The sequence below is a fragment of the Amphiura filiformis genome, chromosome 8 (genome assembly GCF_039555335.1).
Source record: "Amphiura filiformis chromosome 8, Afil_fr2py, whole genome shotgun sequence".
NCBI lineage: Eukaryota > Metazoa > Echinodermata > Ophiuroidea > Amphilepidida > Amphiuridae > Amphiura > Amphiura filiformis.
Genome location: NC_092635.1, coordinates 55675858 through 55692425, shown reverse-complemented (window position 1 = coordinate 55692425; position 16568 = coordinate 55675858). Strand labels below are relative to the sequence as shown.

Genomic DNA, 16568 nt, shown 5'->3' with positions numbered 1-16568 from the left:
ACAGTTAAGGAGGTAAAAAGTACCACTGTGTCACACTTTATTCTGTCTATCAAGATACTGACAATCGAAAAATGAGATGGGAAATTTGATTTTACTAAGGTCAGTAATTATAAAGAAGTTGATTTAATAAACATACAGAATTTGCAAATATGACAATCCTTTGAATATTCCTGGCGTCAATACGGTAATTGTGCTTCCGGATAATTGCCTGAAAAAAGCCAAAACAAAAAACAAAAACAAAGGGGAAATCCCTATTAGACATGAAATTATGGCACAATATTATATAGTGTGTTAGTACAAGAACACCCACTTCAGTTTTTAAACTTAAAAGTAACCATACGAAACTATCATGATTACAATGAAAACGCTTTCTTACAGAGTGTTAGTTGTCCTTGCTAAATCGCGTACAGTGTCCATTGTCCATCCGTTGGTGCAAAGATTATGAAGTAAATCGGTTTCGTATTTACAACCGCAATCGACAGGGCATCGCTTTGTATCTGGATACGAAAAAATCAACTTAAACTACTATCAGCGACAATATAATTATAACCAGAGTCGTAGAAAGTTTATGCAGACCAAAAAGTTCCAAAAGGGTTCTTAGTGTCCTCCTGGGAGAGCCCTCATACTTGAACCCTCAGAAATCAAGATTCCTTCAGAAAACCATTGGTACAGGTTTTGCAGCCTCCTTAGAGAAACAAAACAGTTTTCTCAAAGCGACCAAAGATCTTCAAATGTAACCAAGATGTTTTACGTCAACACTTTTTCTTTAAAACTGTACACAGAAATACTTCTTTTCTTACCACATAGAATTTCGTCGTCACCAGCCAAACAATCCTGCTTCCCATCACACACATAATCCATAGTAACACATATTGAGATGTTACTTATATGCGGCACTTTATCACAGAGATACGACCCAGGACATCTTACGTATGCTGTCGATAATCAACAAAATGACATTAAATAAGCGAATCCATGGAGAGGACTCACGATCATTAACAGCAACCCTTTGGCCTTAAGATTTGCCAGAGCACTTTACTTGAATACTTTCTCATCTTTAGGATATTAGTTCCTTTGATTCATTTCTGAAAATGTCTAAACTAAATGATAACGCATCCCAAATCTGCCGCACTACCCCGTGCACACCCCTACAAACTACTAATGTATAGCCGCCACGAGTGTTTGTTACAGTAGGCAAGCTCACCCCTACAGTCGCAATAGTTCTAGCCCAAATAACTTTTAAAGTTATGGTGCTGTACGGTTTACCACGGAAGCTGCTTGGTTTACCGCGGAAGACGATTATACCCCATGGAAACTTGACTTTTATGAGCTTCATTTAATTTAACGGACAAACCTTTTATTCTACACCGAGATTGAATAAATAAATCTAGGTTATTCCCCACCTAATCTATTATTTTAGAGATTACCATACCACATTCTATCTCCTCAGCAAAGTTGAGACAATCGTTGAAACCATCACATTGAGCCGAAGAATTGACGCAATATCCTCGTCCACAATCAAAGTCATTCACGCCACATATGCCTAGATGTAATAGAATCAATCCGATAACACAGCACATTAAGTTAAATATGCCAGCAAACGGGTTACTAGAAATATCGACTCTAGTGAAGGTTATAAAACGTTTTCACAACATTTTTACAATGTTTTCAAAATATTTTCAGATAAAAAAAGTTGTTCATAATGTTATTTGATAGTTGAAAAAACATTTTTTTATTAATGTTTGGCAGGAAATGTTATACAATAACATTTAGTTTTAATATTTTTTGATAATTAGAGTATACAAATATTGTTTTGAGACCCAGCCTGAGCCTTGTACCTATCGCCTGATATAACACGGTAGATACAATTATTTTAAGTGGAACCGCCTCGATGGTCATTAAAATAAAATCTTTTATACCCTTTATTATATTAAACCCGATATTTAAAACGTTCTGAAAAAACGTGTTTGCTTAAAAAGTATCCATGCATTAAACGCAAATCTTCTTAGCACAAACTACAACATTACCGCGTATTCTTGATCGTTTGATCTGCTCCAGTTGTATATTAAACCCACTGCTGGCTCCTGTATCATCTGTTATGATGTTAATCCACATCGATTCTACATTGGACGTTAATGTACGCAGTTTAATGTTTCCAGTAAGACTAGCTATCAACGAACCCAAGTTGGATGAATCTTCTCCATTGCCAACATTGACGAAGTCGAAACCTCTCTCCGTATGGAATTCAGTGATTATCAGGAGTACTATCAGATTGTAATCTGCCTTTACGACCCAGCTGCACAGGAGGTTGTTCTTGTAAGGTCCAGGGTATCCTGGTGACTTAAGAAGGAAGTTATCGCTACGATCTAGGAAGATGTTTCGCGGGCCACACTCACCTATACAAGAGTTAAAAGTTTTGAACTATGATTTTCATTGTTTCAAAAGACACACTTATTTTGAAAACGGGAGCAATCGAGTTGTGTTTGAACATTTGTGTTTAAATAATATGTATCTCAACGTATTGATTACCGCAATCTTGTTCATCAGAACCATCAGGACACGTAGTTCTACCATCACATTTCTGTTGACCATGAAGACATATTAGTGATGAGTCATTGGACTGACATGCAAACTCTCCCATCTCGCAGCTTGCTGCAAAGGGTTAATAAATAAGTACACGTTATCTGCCTCTTTTACCTCTTCCTCTTCTTCGTCGCCATCCTTTTTTCTTCATCTACGTCTATATAATAGGAGTAGTATTCTTACTTCTCCTTCACCCCTTCCTCTTCTTCATTATGGTCCTTCAAGTCAGTCATACCGACCGACATGCAATTTCTCATATCCCTCAACCTACTGCAAAAGATTAATACAAAGGATAATTCCTTTTCCTTCTTCTCCTTCTTCTTTTCTTCTGCTTCTACTTATTTAGTCTTCGTCATCTTCATCCTACGCCTACAGCCCCTTTTACTTCCCGTTCTTCTCTTCTCTTCTCCATCTTCGTCTTTAGTTTTCATCCTCCTCCACTTTCGGCCTCCTCTTCTTTTTATTCAACTTATGCAAGTGCACTTTGTTAAGCTGTTTTTATCAATACGTTACGTTACCGTTTATTGGTTTCCATTCCACTTGCATCCAGAATCCTATTCCATCAGTGTATTGAAGATAATTTGATTCAAAGATGATCCACGTTACTGGATGAAATACAGTAACTGAACTGGGTGTATTTGACAAAGACCCAGTAAGCAATATTACCCGTGTGTCATCAAACTCGTCTTCATATGTGGGTGCTCTCTCACTGAAACCAATCTTTAGCCAGTGCAGATCTTGCCTAATTTGGAAATCCTTAAATTTGATTTGGGTGCTGCCATTGGACAATGGGTAGAAAAACCAAGTACAGAATACGTTGATTGGATATTGTTCAGGGTAGAATGGAGAGGTTATATTAATGACGTCATCAGATGTCAAGTTGAACCTATCAATACTGCAAGTATCTATATGGAAATCAAATAATAGCAAAATAACACTTTTAACTGCACTGCAGTTAATATCCATAACATGCTTAATTAACCAATTAAATGATATTTTGTAATTGTTTTACCTGAAACGCTTGGAAAACAAACTTATAATTTAATTTGTGTATTATTATTATTTGGAATGTGACTTGAAGTTTAAAATCATGTGACCGTACCGCAGCCAAGTTCATCAGATTCATCGAAGCATTGTGGGTGATTGTCGCACACTAGGTCCTGAGGTAAGCAGCCATATCCTGTGTGGCACACAAACTCATCCTCTGCACATGTAACTGTAAGGGTAAAATAATGGTGAAAGATAGTAGAGGAGGATATGCAATATCCTGGTCCGTAAACCATCAGAAAAAATATTCAAAGAATCATTTACCAGCAACGGGTGAACACGCAATATCATTCACATACGCATGCAAGAAAGCGCAACCATACACACCCCGGCACCCCAACCATATGCACCCAACACACTTAACGCACCCACCCCTACGTGCACACACCACTTGTATTGATACACATATTTCCGAGAACCTGAAAATGACAAACTTATTGTTAACAAGGTTCAAAAGTCCTCTGTTTCTCGGTGTGTTGTCATGTGAAGTACTATCATAAAATCGGTAATAACGAATAAGTCCTCGCGAGGTTATGCTCTAGGTGGTAGTAGTGTCATGAGTGTGTTGGACATTTCCTAGTTGTCCACGTCCAACTTAGTTACGTCAGCACAGACATTGACTGTTATCATACTGACATTTATTAACCGAATACTACCCCCCATTAAGTTGGACAATAAGTAGTTCTGAAACACGTAGCAGAATATCATGATGGTCCCCAGTAAGTTTATCCACACAGATGATTCTATCACTTCCCAAGGACTTATGCCTCGTCCTGCACGAGGTCCTCATTGTGTCGGTGTGTAGTTCAGTTGGAATCCTCAGAAGTAATGCGATGCAAACGCACCCCAACACCGATTACCACTACAAACGTACGTATACACACCACACACTCTCATAAAGTCAGGGGCGTAACAAGAGCTTCGGGCTCATGGACAAGGAGCAGCACGGGCCCTTTTAATATCTCCTTTATATAGCCCTATCCCTTTTTAGCTTTTGCCCAGAGCCCCTGGTCCTTCGGGACTCCCGCATGTTAAGTGAAGGGTAGGTATGTGGATGCGTGAACTAACCTGCTTCATTGAGTAGTTCAACTTCGACATGGACACCAAACAGGAGCTCGCCTGACCCGTCGGATGTGAACAAGAACCAAATATCACTACTGTTATTAACTATAAGAATTCTTGGTGCCTCCGTCCCACTCAACTGAAGAATACGCGTTGATGCATTCACACTTCTACCCAAACCAATGATGAAATTGTCCCAGATTGTTTCCACACGAAACACCAGAAAACGAACCACAATACTCCCGTAACTAGAAGCAGTAACTATCCATTCACAGAACATGTTGGGCGGATAGTTATAAGGTTGTAATGGAGATTTGATAGATACTGATTCCCCTGTCGTGATGTTCATTGTTGTTTTAGTGCAGAAAACTAGAAAGATACAATAAAATAACGCATGCATCATGTTTAGTCTTCAGCATGTTCAGTCGGTATTATTAAGATTCTCAGTCATTTATCGACGACGACGACGATGATGATTATAAAGATGTTGTTGTTGATGATGATGATGATGATGATGATGATGATGATGATGATGATGATGATGATGATGATGATGATGATGATGATGATATCAGATGACGATCATGATGATCATGGATGAGGATGATGTACATTCAGAGACAATAAAGAGCCTGAAATTACCACACCCTTGTTCATCTGACGCATCATAACATTCCATATAGGAGTCACACACAAGTCTAGAATCGGCACAACCGTCTCCGGATTCACACTGGAAATAACCTGGTTTACATGACTCTTTGGTTTACAACAAAAGAACAAACACAATATTATCAAGCAGGGGTTATGCATTTCAGAGATGTCCCCCTAAACAGCATACAAACAGTATACTAAAATGTACGTGTGGTGGAAAGGTAGAGGGGAAAATATCATACAGGGGTCAAATTTCAAAATTGCTCCAATCATATTAAAAGCTATAGCAAATTATTCCTCTAGTCATAAGAATTCACAAAAAGGTAAAAGTAGTTCGCCCTATCTGTGATGTACGGTTCTTGAGTTATTCTGTCGGTCCGTGTCACGTCACTTCCGGTTGATGATGTTCGAGTGAAAACAAGTCCCTGATTCGATTTTTGTTGATGATTTCTGTCATTGGTGTTATGTAAATTTCGACCACAAATAGTCAATGGAATCACACAACCGTTTCTAAGTCTTCAGAGTGGAAGAAACTTACTTGATTTACCGTTTATATACTGCCAAACTTTAAATTAAATTCCATGGTCGAGTGTCGTTTTTTTCGAAATTGAATGCCACTCCAGCAACATCGCTATGTAGCCTCCTTCACAGTCGGTTTCTGTTGTTCATAACAAACCGTGAGCCACATGCAGTTTGGGCCCGAGACTAGAGATAGCCCGGATGTCCGACCGACAGAATAAGCCAAAAAGTCCTGTTGGGCTCAAGTGTCCTAAAATAAATATTGTCCAAACGTTCATACCCCAGCCCTTAAACAAAAACTATAATTTTGTAATACCTTTTTGCAACACATTTTCTACTTTCGCAAGAACTCCTTCAAATCCAACCGACTGATCCGATGAAAATTGGATCCACATTGTATGCGCCTCAACAGATACAGAAGATAAAGCCCACGGTAGGTAGAGGGATGCAATAATACTATCTGCTGAAATATTATGACCATATCCAACGGTAAATGAATCGTAAAAGGATTCCACAACAGCAATGAAGATTGTAACGAGAAATCCACTCCTAGGATGACTGCTTTTGAAATACCAGATGCAGTTCTGATGATTTGGATATGGTCCGGGATAGGCTGGAGACGTCAAAATGGTAGATTGAGTTACGCTGACATTGATCATCTTATTACATTCATCTGCAATGTTAAATTAATACATTATAATGTGAAATGGCACATGTCAATTAAAGTGTGTATACATTATACAAGGGACAGAATGAACCATGCATTTATATTTACATTATAATGTAAATATAAATCCAGAGAAAACTCCGGGCGGACCTACCTGGGCGGGGACTTGAACCCAGACCGTCGGAAGACGAGTCCGATGTTCCACTAAACTGAGCTACAAAGGCTATCCTAACAAACAATGTACAGTGCTCAAGTCTATGGCAAGTATATTGCACAATAGAACAGAAAACCCTGGTTTTTCGTAGATAAACCTGACAATCGAATTTGAAAAACCTGGTTTTTCGATTGAAAAACCAGGTTTATAAAAAAACTATGACAATCGATTTGAAAAACCAAGTTTATCGGCGAAAACCAGGTTTCTCGGTCGATAAACCTGGTTTTTCAAAAACTATGACAATCGAATTCGAAAAACCAGGTTTATCAAAAAAAACTATGACAATCGATTTGAAAAACCAAGTTTATCGGCGAAAAACCAGGTTTCTCGGTCGATAAACCTGGTTTTTCAAAAACTATGACAATCGAATTCGAAAAACTTGGTTTTCGATTGAAAACCAGGTTTATCAAAAAAACTATGACAATCGATTTGAAAAACCAAGTTTATCGACGAAAACCAGGTTTCTCGGTCGATAAACCTGGTTTTTCAAAACTACGACAATCGAATTCGAAAACCAGGTTTCTCGGTCGATAAACCTGGTTTTCAAAACTATGACAATCGAATTCGAAAACCAGGTTTATCAAAAATTACATTGTATGACAATCGAATGCTCCTCGAAAACCGGAATTTCCAAACCATTAGTAATGGCGACACACTTCATGGCGCGCGGGCATGGTGTGATCAACGAGGTAGAAAGGATAGAGCGCCCTGCTCGCCGAATCTGTGAAGCCGGTGCTGTATAGTTACACAAACAGGCGCGTAGCCATCATTGTCAGTCCGAGGGGCAAACGTCTTTATCGTCCCTAAAACGTCGTTATCGTCCCTATTCTTTTTGCAATATCGCGTGTGCGTAGCACGCGAGTCTATTTGTTTTGGTAAATAACGAGCGCGCGTAGCGCGAGCCGAAATTTTTGGGTTAAATCTCCTTCTCCCCTTTTCTTCTCCCTCCCTCTTTCTTTCTTTCCCTTTCCCTCCTCTTCCTCTCCTTTCCTTCTCTTTCCTTTTTCCTTCCCTTTTCTTCCCTCTCCTTCTCCCTTCCCTTCTCTTTCTCCTTCTCATTCCCTTCTTTTCTCTTTTCTCTTCTTTTTCCGTCCCCATTTTATAAAGGCAAGCACGCCTGAATCTGGTATTTCATCGCTCCTGCCGATTTGGTAAAGGTGCTCTTACATATACCCCTTGAAGATTCCACATCCATCCTACCAATATCATGTTAAAAACCTGTAAGCACATCATGATTTATCACTAAATGGCGGACGGAAAATTGCTGAAAATTTGCTGGCATGGAGTGTACAGTACCAGGGGGAATTGATGCGTGTACGAAGTTGTGGTACTCGACAGTTTGTTTTCAAGCTCCTTGTAGGCCTATGTAGCGTACAAACCACAATAAATCAGCAAATCCACTCGGCTTCATAAGCGTCTGTTGTTTTATATTCCCCGTCTCTGAAATCAATGACGTAATCAAAATCTACTCAATATTCATATTTTCGAACGTTGTTTGCTCCAGTCCAGGCCCTGCTCCAGTCCTCAATACAACACAGTGAAGCGGCCGTGCGTGAGTACCGGTATTCGAGGCCTGGAGGATCTAGCCTAAGTGCAATCGGGGAGTGCAAGCGTATAGTATTCGATTGTCATAGTTTTTTTGATAAACCAGGTTAATCAAAACTATGACAATCGAATTCAAAAACCTGGTTTTCGATTGAAAAACCAGGTTTATCAAAAAACTATGACAATCGAATTGAAAACCAAGTTTATCGGCGAAAACCAGGTTTCTCGGTCGATAAACCTGGTTTTTCAAAAACTATGACAATCGAATTTGAAAAACCTGGTTTTCGATTGAAAAACCAGGTTTATCAAAAAAACTATGACAATCGAATTGAAAAACCAAGTTTATCAGGGAAAACCAGGTTTCTCGGTCGATAAACTTGGTTTATCAAAAACTATGACAATCAAATTCGAAAAACCTGTGGTTTTTCGATTGAAAAACCAGGTTTATCAAAAAAAACTATGACAATCGAATTGAAAAACCAAGTTTATCAGTGAAAAACCAGGTTTCTCGGCCGATAAACCTGGTTTCTCAAAAACTATGACAATCAAATTCGAAAAACCTGGTTTTTTGAAAAAACCAAGTTTATCGATTGGATTGTCATAGTTTTTGATAAACCTGGTTTATCAGCCGAAAAACCAAGTTTATCAAAAACTCTGACAATCGAATTGATAAACCTGGTTTTCGATTTGAAAACCTGGTTTTTCGATCGAAAACCAGGTTTTCGATTGAAAAACCAGGTTTATCGACGAAAAACCAGGTTTTTCTGTTCTATTGTGCAATATACTTGCCATACAAGTCTGGTATATAAATAACATACACAACATAGACCAGCGCGCTGCGGCTGCTAGTATGTCCTTAATATTTTTATTTTAACATTCGCGTCCTCAGCCGCGTGTTGGCTATTTCTTTGAATAAAATATCACTCCCGGTATGCCAAAAATGCAGCGGAAAATAATTAGTGTTAAGGACTAGCTCTCTATAGTAGTATTAACGCAAGGGCAGAAATCCTTTAAAAGATTTGTAATTCAATACGTCATTCTAAAAGACCCTTCAATTGCAAAATATTTACTTCCAGTAAAGATTACCCAAAATTCGCATTATAAGAACACTCAATAATGTCCACCAAATACTTCAAACTTACGGCAATTAAACTCGTCACTACCATCAAGACAATGAAAAGTATCATCACATCTTAATGACTGGTCCACACAACCTGTCAGCCGTACGCACCAAAAATCAGCGTTGTCACAAGAATCTGGTATATGTTGAAAAAATATAATTGTTTGATCGACAAATTATGCTCATGGTTATCAATTAGCGCCATATTACCATTCACTGTTGTTTGATGGTATGTAAACTGGAGTCATTTTTAAGAAAAGGTGAACACTGATGGCGCTTTTTATATTTAATCATGTTTTCATCTTTGCAAGGGGTTAACTGGTATAATGGTATTAAAAGAATTCCAAATAACAAGGGAGCTTTCAAAAACCAATATCTGTGATTAAATTAAAAATATATGTAAATAGCGCCCTCAATTTCCACACAAATATACAGTTTATATAGCTATTGGTATTGTCCTGGTCTAAAATTGAACATTATATAATGGTTTGTTAGAAAATTTAATAAATGATCACAACAAACAGCCGTGCATTTTATTGATCACGAAGTGGCAAGTTACATATTCATGGAAATCAGGGGGTCAAAGTAGAAAGAAGCATTCTCGTTGCGTTGCGACCCCTATTGAATTCTATTAACACCTTATTTCGAATAATAACACAAAAGAATACACTAATCGTTGGTCCTGTTAGTATCTTGATTCACTGTGGATTGACTCGACTCAGCCAAGTACAATACAGCTTGGTTGATTTCAATCTAGTATGGCCTAAGATACTAACATGACTAATAGGCAACTAAAAGTGTATATTTGCTGATTATTGTTCTTTGGGTAATACAAAATAAGATTCGGGTGGGTGTCAAATTGTCATCCCTGACAAATTCAGAGAAATTCAAGGACAAATATTATATAAGGTACATGTCCAAAACTGCTCAAATTGTGTTCAAACCCATACCAAAATATTCCTCTGGTCACTAAAATTCAGAAAACGTATAGTTTGCTGCTAGTCATCACAATTTTAGTTTTGAAAAGAGTTCTTCTCATATCAGTGAATTGAAATTGAATAAATCAAGCGCTATTCTATAATAATAGAAATTCTATTTCAATCCTAGTCCTATACTGAGCCAACCATTTCTAACACTACAAAGGGGAGAGGTTGTTGATATATTTTTGTTCTATATTCAAACGTCATTATTGTTATAGCATATGGGTATCCTCCATCCCAAATAAACACAAACAGGCCATGAAAATTTGATATCGCTATGACGTCATAATGTGCGCGCCCTCGCAAAATTGGTCAATTCTGGCCATGTAAAAAATGTATAGGTAAAATACAATTTTGCCATAAAATCACACTAACATACGAATATTCTGCTGAATATGAAAGAAAATATATATTTTATCCTTATTAATTACTAAAAATGAGCGCAAAGGATGGGTCTACATTTAGCCCAAGTCATTTGGGTGTTAATACAATCGTTTTAATATTGTGGACTTTGTACAACTCCTCGGCGTTTTCGTTACTACATTACATGCCCTGACATTTTTCTCATTCTTTTTGATGTCTTGAAAAGACACCGGTCACGTGTAAGTACTTTCGATGCTCTTCCCCGGCTCTTATTTCCAAGGAACTTAAAGGAAGTTAAACTTACCGCAGTTCTTTGTTATATTCAGACATTCCGGATAATTTCTGCACGTGATAACATTTCCTTGGCAAGTGTCTCCAGAACTGCAAATAAGCTCATTATCAGCGTTGTCACCGCATACAACTGAAAACCATCAATAACTATTGTTTGGGGAATGCTGTACTGATTTACTATGAAATTACATAATGATAAATTAGGTTGTACATTAAAGCTATAATTTAGACAAGCCAACAAATACTAATTGTCTTGATTCCGTCTTGTTTCTGAATAAAAATCAATTAATATTGAAAGATAAAAAATACTCTAAATATTAACAATTATCTATGTGTCAAACGCTGATGACGAAGAATGGATTCTCTGAAATTATTACCAGTTTTATGAAAAGGTATGAACAAATTATAAGTTCATCGTCTAATTTTAACATTGTACAATTATCAAATATTATATGAATGTTTATGAGTATAATGGTAAGAATAATTTCATGTGGTGAAATATGGACTGTTCCATTCAACGAGGCTTCACCTCCGACTCGTGTAAATATTCTTTCTATTCAACGAATAAAAACATTCAATATTTGTTTTATATTATTATATACTCATATACAAAGTCCTTTTCTTACACTTTTTAAATCACCAGGAAAACAAAATAGATTAAAAAAAAAATATAAACTGCATTTATTTTACTGTTTTTAGAAGCAACACCCACACCTATAATTAGCGAATCCAGTTGGTCACCGCGCCCCTGCCGCGTGCGATTGACCCGCAGGCTCGCTTTTGTCAGCGCAATGGAAAATTGAACTTATTTTAACAGAATACTTTTCAGGGCTGGTGAGGCACATCCGTCATCTGTATGGAAGTGTCCCTGGGTACAGACATTCTATTAGTGTGTTATAAGACTTTAACTCAGTGTCGTTCCATTAACTAAAGACTTCCCTTACCATCGCGTTGAATACGCGTGATAGTGGCGTGAAAACCGCTGAAAACTTTCAATTCATTACTCAAAAACTGAATCCATATTTGGCTTTCCTGAATAACCACGACAGAACCAGGTGAAATGAAGGACGAATAGCGAAATAAGATGGTTTCTTCCGAGATGTCGTCTCCGTGCCCAACCGTTAAGTTATCGTTTACGATATACGTAAAATCGTGTTCGGTGACGAAGTGGTGTATTTGGATGACGAAACTCCCCGTCTTGTTATCGGAGGAATCAAGTAACCAAATATAATCTGCGTTATCGGGATAGAATGCGGGGAAATTTGGAGAAGATATGTTGAATACATCTCCGTAGTTCATGTGTTCTTTTTGTATCACAGAGCCTAGATAAATAAAACGAAACGAAACAAACAAGACATTATGGTGAGAATAAACGTCCATGATCGTCACAAAATCAAATCTTCAAATAATTACATTTTCAAATTCCTTTCCCTGTACTTACATCTTCATTGGTGCTATTAAAAACATAAAAGAACGAATGATATGGATGCACACATGGATGAATGGTCGTGTTTGGTGGAATTTGTTTATTTTATTTAAGTAACATGTAAACATCTCAAAAAAGTATTTACCCCCTTTAAATAATGGCCATTATCAAAAACGGTTTATTGTAAATTGCGGTGGAAGCAGAATTAATTTCTGCTCATTTTGACACCTCATTTGATACGATAGCCCAGAAAACAATAAAACGCCGGTCAATTTAATGTAGTGAGGTCCAGATTTGAAAGTTGCACTTACAACAATACAAAAACACTAAGATATCATTACACAGATTTCCTTCCATTACACTGAATACAAATCAATAGAATTTACTGCAACTTTCAAATCTTGGGTTACATTGATTTAATGTACGATGTGACGTCAATATTTAGTCAACTTGCTACAAGTGAGGTGTCAAAATGTGCAGAAATAAATTCTGCTTCCAACGCATTTTACAGATTCGCAATACAATAGTCCGTTTTTGAATTATGACCATTATTTAAAGGGGTTAATTTCTTTTTTTGAGATGTTTATATGTATACATGTAGGAAAGAATGAACTTTGCAACGATTTCTCATTATTATTAAACCACCGTTCCCGCCACTGTTACGCTTACGCTTTCAAAATAATAAAAGTTACATTATCATACTAATGATACTTTAATTATTTGTCAAAATATTGAAGACAGTTTGACGGCTGTTATGTATAGATGTAATTATTGTTATTGCTATGCTATCGCTATATCTCGCCCAACATCTAACTGTTTTTCGTTTAGATTACGTCTCCGCATTTTGATAAAGAATATGCTGAATTGATTCGATAGCAAATATTTAACTGATGAGGAAGCAACCCATGATATTTTGTTATAGAAAAATCGTGGTCAAACAATTAGATATGCTACGAATGCTACAACAAAAATTAGGGAATGAAAACGGCAAGAATCAATTAATTCTGGAAAAAAAGAAATCACTCAATACCAAATTGCTTTGTTACAACACGTAATTATCCAGAAAGGTCCAAAAATAATTTAAAACACTTATTATGAAGTGAAAGCAGTAGGAGGTATCGTATAAGGGAAAAAATGAAATATTTTTTTAATTTGTCCTAAGAAATGTATATCTAAGTTTGTACTTGGTGAAAAAAAGGATGTTAATTTGTCAATGTTATGTTACGTGGCACACAGGGGTTGGGTTTGTAGGATCTAATGGCAAGTTTCCTGTTAAATCAGTTTATCAGATCTACCTATATATGTCACCATAGTCACAATACATCACTCTGTATTTCTTTATTTTAACCCCATTCGATGTTGTGTCACATGCATTTATGTGTTTAAATTTGTTAGGATAAGGATAATGAACTGAGTGCAATGCATTCGTCAAGATAATCGCACGCGCCGTGGAGTTATTGCATTTAGCTCGAGAGCCGATAGGCTCAAGAGCTAATGCAATAACTCCATGGCAAGTCTGATTATCTTGACGAATGCATTTGCACGAGTACATTATCCGTCATACACTTTGAGAGTAGGCCTATTAAAACAATAGGCAATATTAATTGCTGCATTCATTATATTAGTTTTAATATTAGGAAAATATCTTACATTTTAAAAAACACCGTTAGGACATTGACCAGCTACGTAGCATTTAACTGGTAAAGAAAATCAATCTAATCAAGTTAGCTATCAATGGTATCGATTGCGCCATACGTCATACTTTAGTAACTTATTCACGCATGGTTTGTAACCAATTGACTTTATGTTGTGATCATTTAGAGCACTGATTCACCTGGAAACGATCGATTTAGATGTCCGACTAGTACTACGGTGAATATCAACTGGACTTTATAGCTCTATAATTTGAACTTTAAAATCTACTTACATGTATATTAAAACACACGACATTGGGATTTAACAATTTGTTCAGTATTATCATAGGCCTTCAAACACATGTGTTTGAAGGCCTATGGTATTATAAAGCATGATCATGATATTATGCGCTAGTGTGTGTTTCCAGGCCCGGCTATGTTATTTTTTAGATATAGGCCTACATGTATTTCATTTGTAAAATGCTGAACATTTTGCAATGGTGTCATCTTGTATAATTATGATCCACCTGTTTTTGGCCCTTTTAATTAATAGAAGCTCGATTATTCTCATTTGATGTTTGATTTATTTGAGGTCATTAATCATAATTTATGACAATGATCTTTGCACGAGCAATTGCCCAATAGGGTGCAACTCTACTAGTCTTATTACAAGACTGCCCTACCCCAATCCTAAACCCTAACCCTAAACTCCGTAAACGAGGACTGGACTCAAGTCTAGCGAGTTGCACCCTATTTGGTAATTGTACCCTATTATAGAACACCGTTTGTAACTATACCATTTTAACACCACAGAATGTATATTCGTACTTTTTGATGGTATATATATCGAACAGACAATTTTATAGTTATGTGACCTCTGTGTCGAAAGCGCCACCTAACTCTACTAGGCCCTATATGGTTATGTGAAAGTAGTATTTCTAGTATTTGAGCGTGCACGTATTATCTAGAATCTATTGTTTAGCGTGCAGGTTTTAGATAATGCATTGTTTAGCGTGCAGGTTTATATAATTTGGGCTGTGAAGGGTAGTTCGCGAAAATAATGCACGGGAGAAGAATACATAACGATGAATAGAAACGGGCACTAGAAGTGTATTATGACATACTTCCATCGTTTTGGGTCTATCCTTTGGTTCCCTGCTGGTCAGTTGGAAAATAATTTTCTACTTTTTACATATACATCACTGCATAACAGAAACTATTCTTTTTCTGACAAAGAATTCTTTTCCTGACTCCATGATGCTAGACAAACAATTTGGTCCAAGTACAATTTGGCACAAAAATCGAAGCAACTATATATTTAGACGCCCTGTACAACTTTGCAAATTGACCCTGGCCCCTTTTATTTTAGGCACAATGGCAAACATAACTAGAGCAGCTGTGCTTCAAGAAGCACGAATATCAGGTGTCAGCTTTGTATGATATGCATGATAATTATTGTTGATGATATTTAATGTGGACAAGTGCAAGAAATGGAAGGATGTTTTTGACTTTTCCGTGCTCCCTTCGTAGCAAGGATGACATGCACCAAGTTAAAGGGTCTATTTCAACATTTCACCTTTGGTGCACGCTTTGCATTTTTTGTGGAATAAAAATTTTGTGTATGTCAGAGATATTGACATGCCTGTACTGAACGGAGTTGAGCACTTTTCGACCGATAGCTTGAGTGATGTATAAACGGAACTTTGTTATATTAGCCACATCTCTTATATTGGGTAATATTAATGAATGGGAAATTTAGCGAGCGTGTGAACACGACTATAAGGTACTTTGTAGAGATTGGGCTGCTGCGTGGTGTGGTGTCGTATTGGTGTATGTGGTGCATGGTGTTTGTGTCACAATTTCTGTGGGTGGGGGTGTGTGTGTGTGGGGGGTGGGGGGAATTGTGTGCTGGAACAATTTTCTATATGACTGGCTGTTTCTTGTGTTTTACAATGGGTAGTTGGTTTAGTTTATTTGTAATGTTTACACGTGTCCCAACTTACACCTAAATGGAATCTGCAAAATGTGTTGCATTTGTAGGAAACAGAGTAATTTTTGAATTAATGTCTTAATTACAACATTAAAATCCCATAGAATTCCACGTTAACCGGCCAAGATATAGTGCATTTTATTTTTTAAATTTTATAACATTGTTTTGATTTAAAATGGGCAGAAACCATTCTTGACAGTTATTACTCATAATACATTTCGTTATTTTTGGTAAACCAAATCCAAAATTAAACTTTGATGGAAATCGAACATTATAGCTATTAACTGACCTTAACTGATGATATTCATACCAGCATTTGTCACAGATGACACAAAGTCACAGGCCCAAATGGCATTAAATATATATATAATAATAAGACATAGGCCTATTATTACAATATAAAATGTATCAACCCGACATACAGTACTATTAGTAACACAATATTTTGCTATTATGTTAATGTTATGTTATGTTAT

The 16568-nt window shown here is 36.9% G+C and overlaps 1 protein-coding gene across 1 annotated transcript; it reads right to left on the bottom strand.

Annotated features, from left to right (window-relative positions):
• Nucleotides 1-1989: 1989 nt before the first annotated feature.
• Nucleotides 1990-11081, bottom strand: LOC140159614 (membrane frizzled-related protein-like). Its single transcript, XM_072183107.1, has 8 exons — nt 11056-11081; nt 6684-6757; nt 5335-5448; nt 4699-5061; nt 3686-3799; nt 3102-3488; nt 2530-2652; nt 1990-2396 (listed from the first exon to the last, which is right to left on the bottom strand). The coding sequence occupies exons 1-8, from the start codon at nt 11079-11081 to the stop codon at nt 1990-1992; spliced, it is 1608 nt and encodes a 535-aa protein (XP_072039208.1).
• Nucleotides 11082-16568: the final 5487 nt, after the last annotated feature.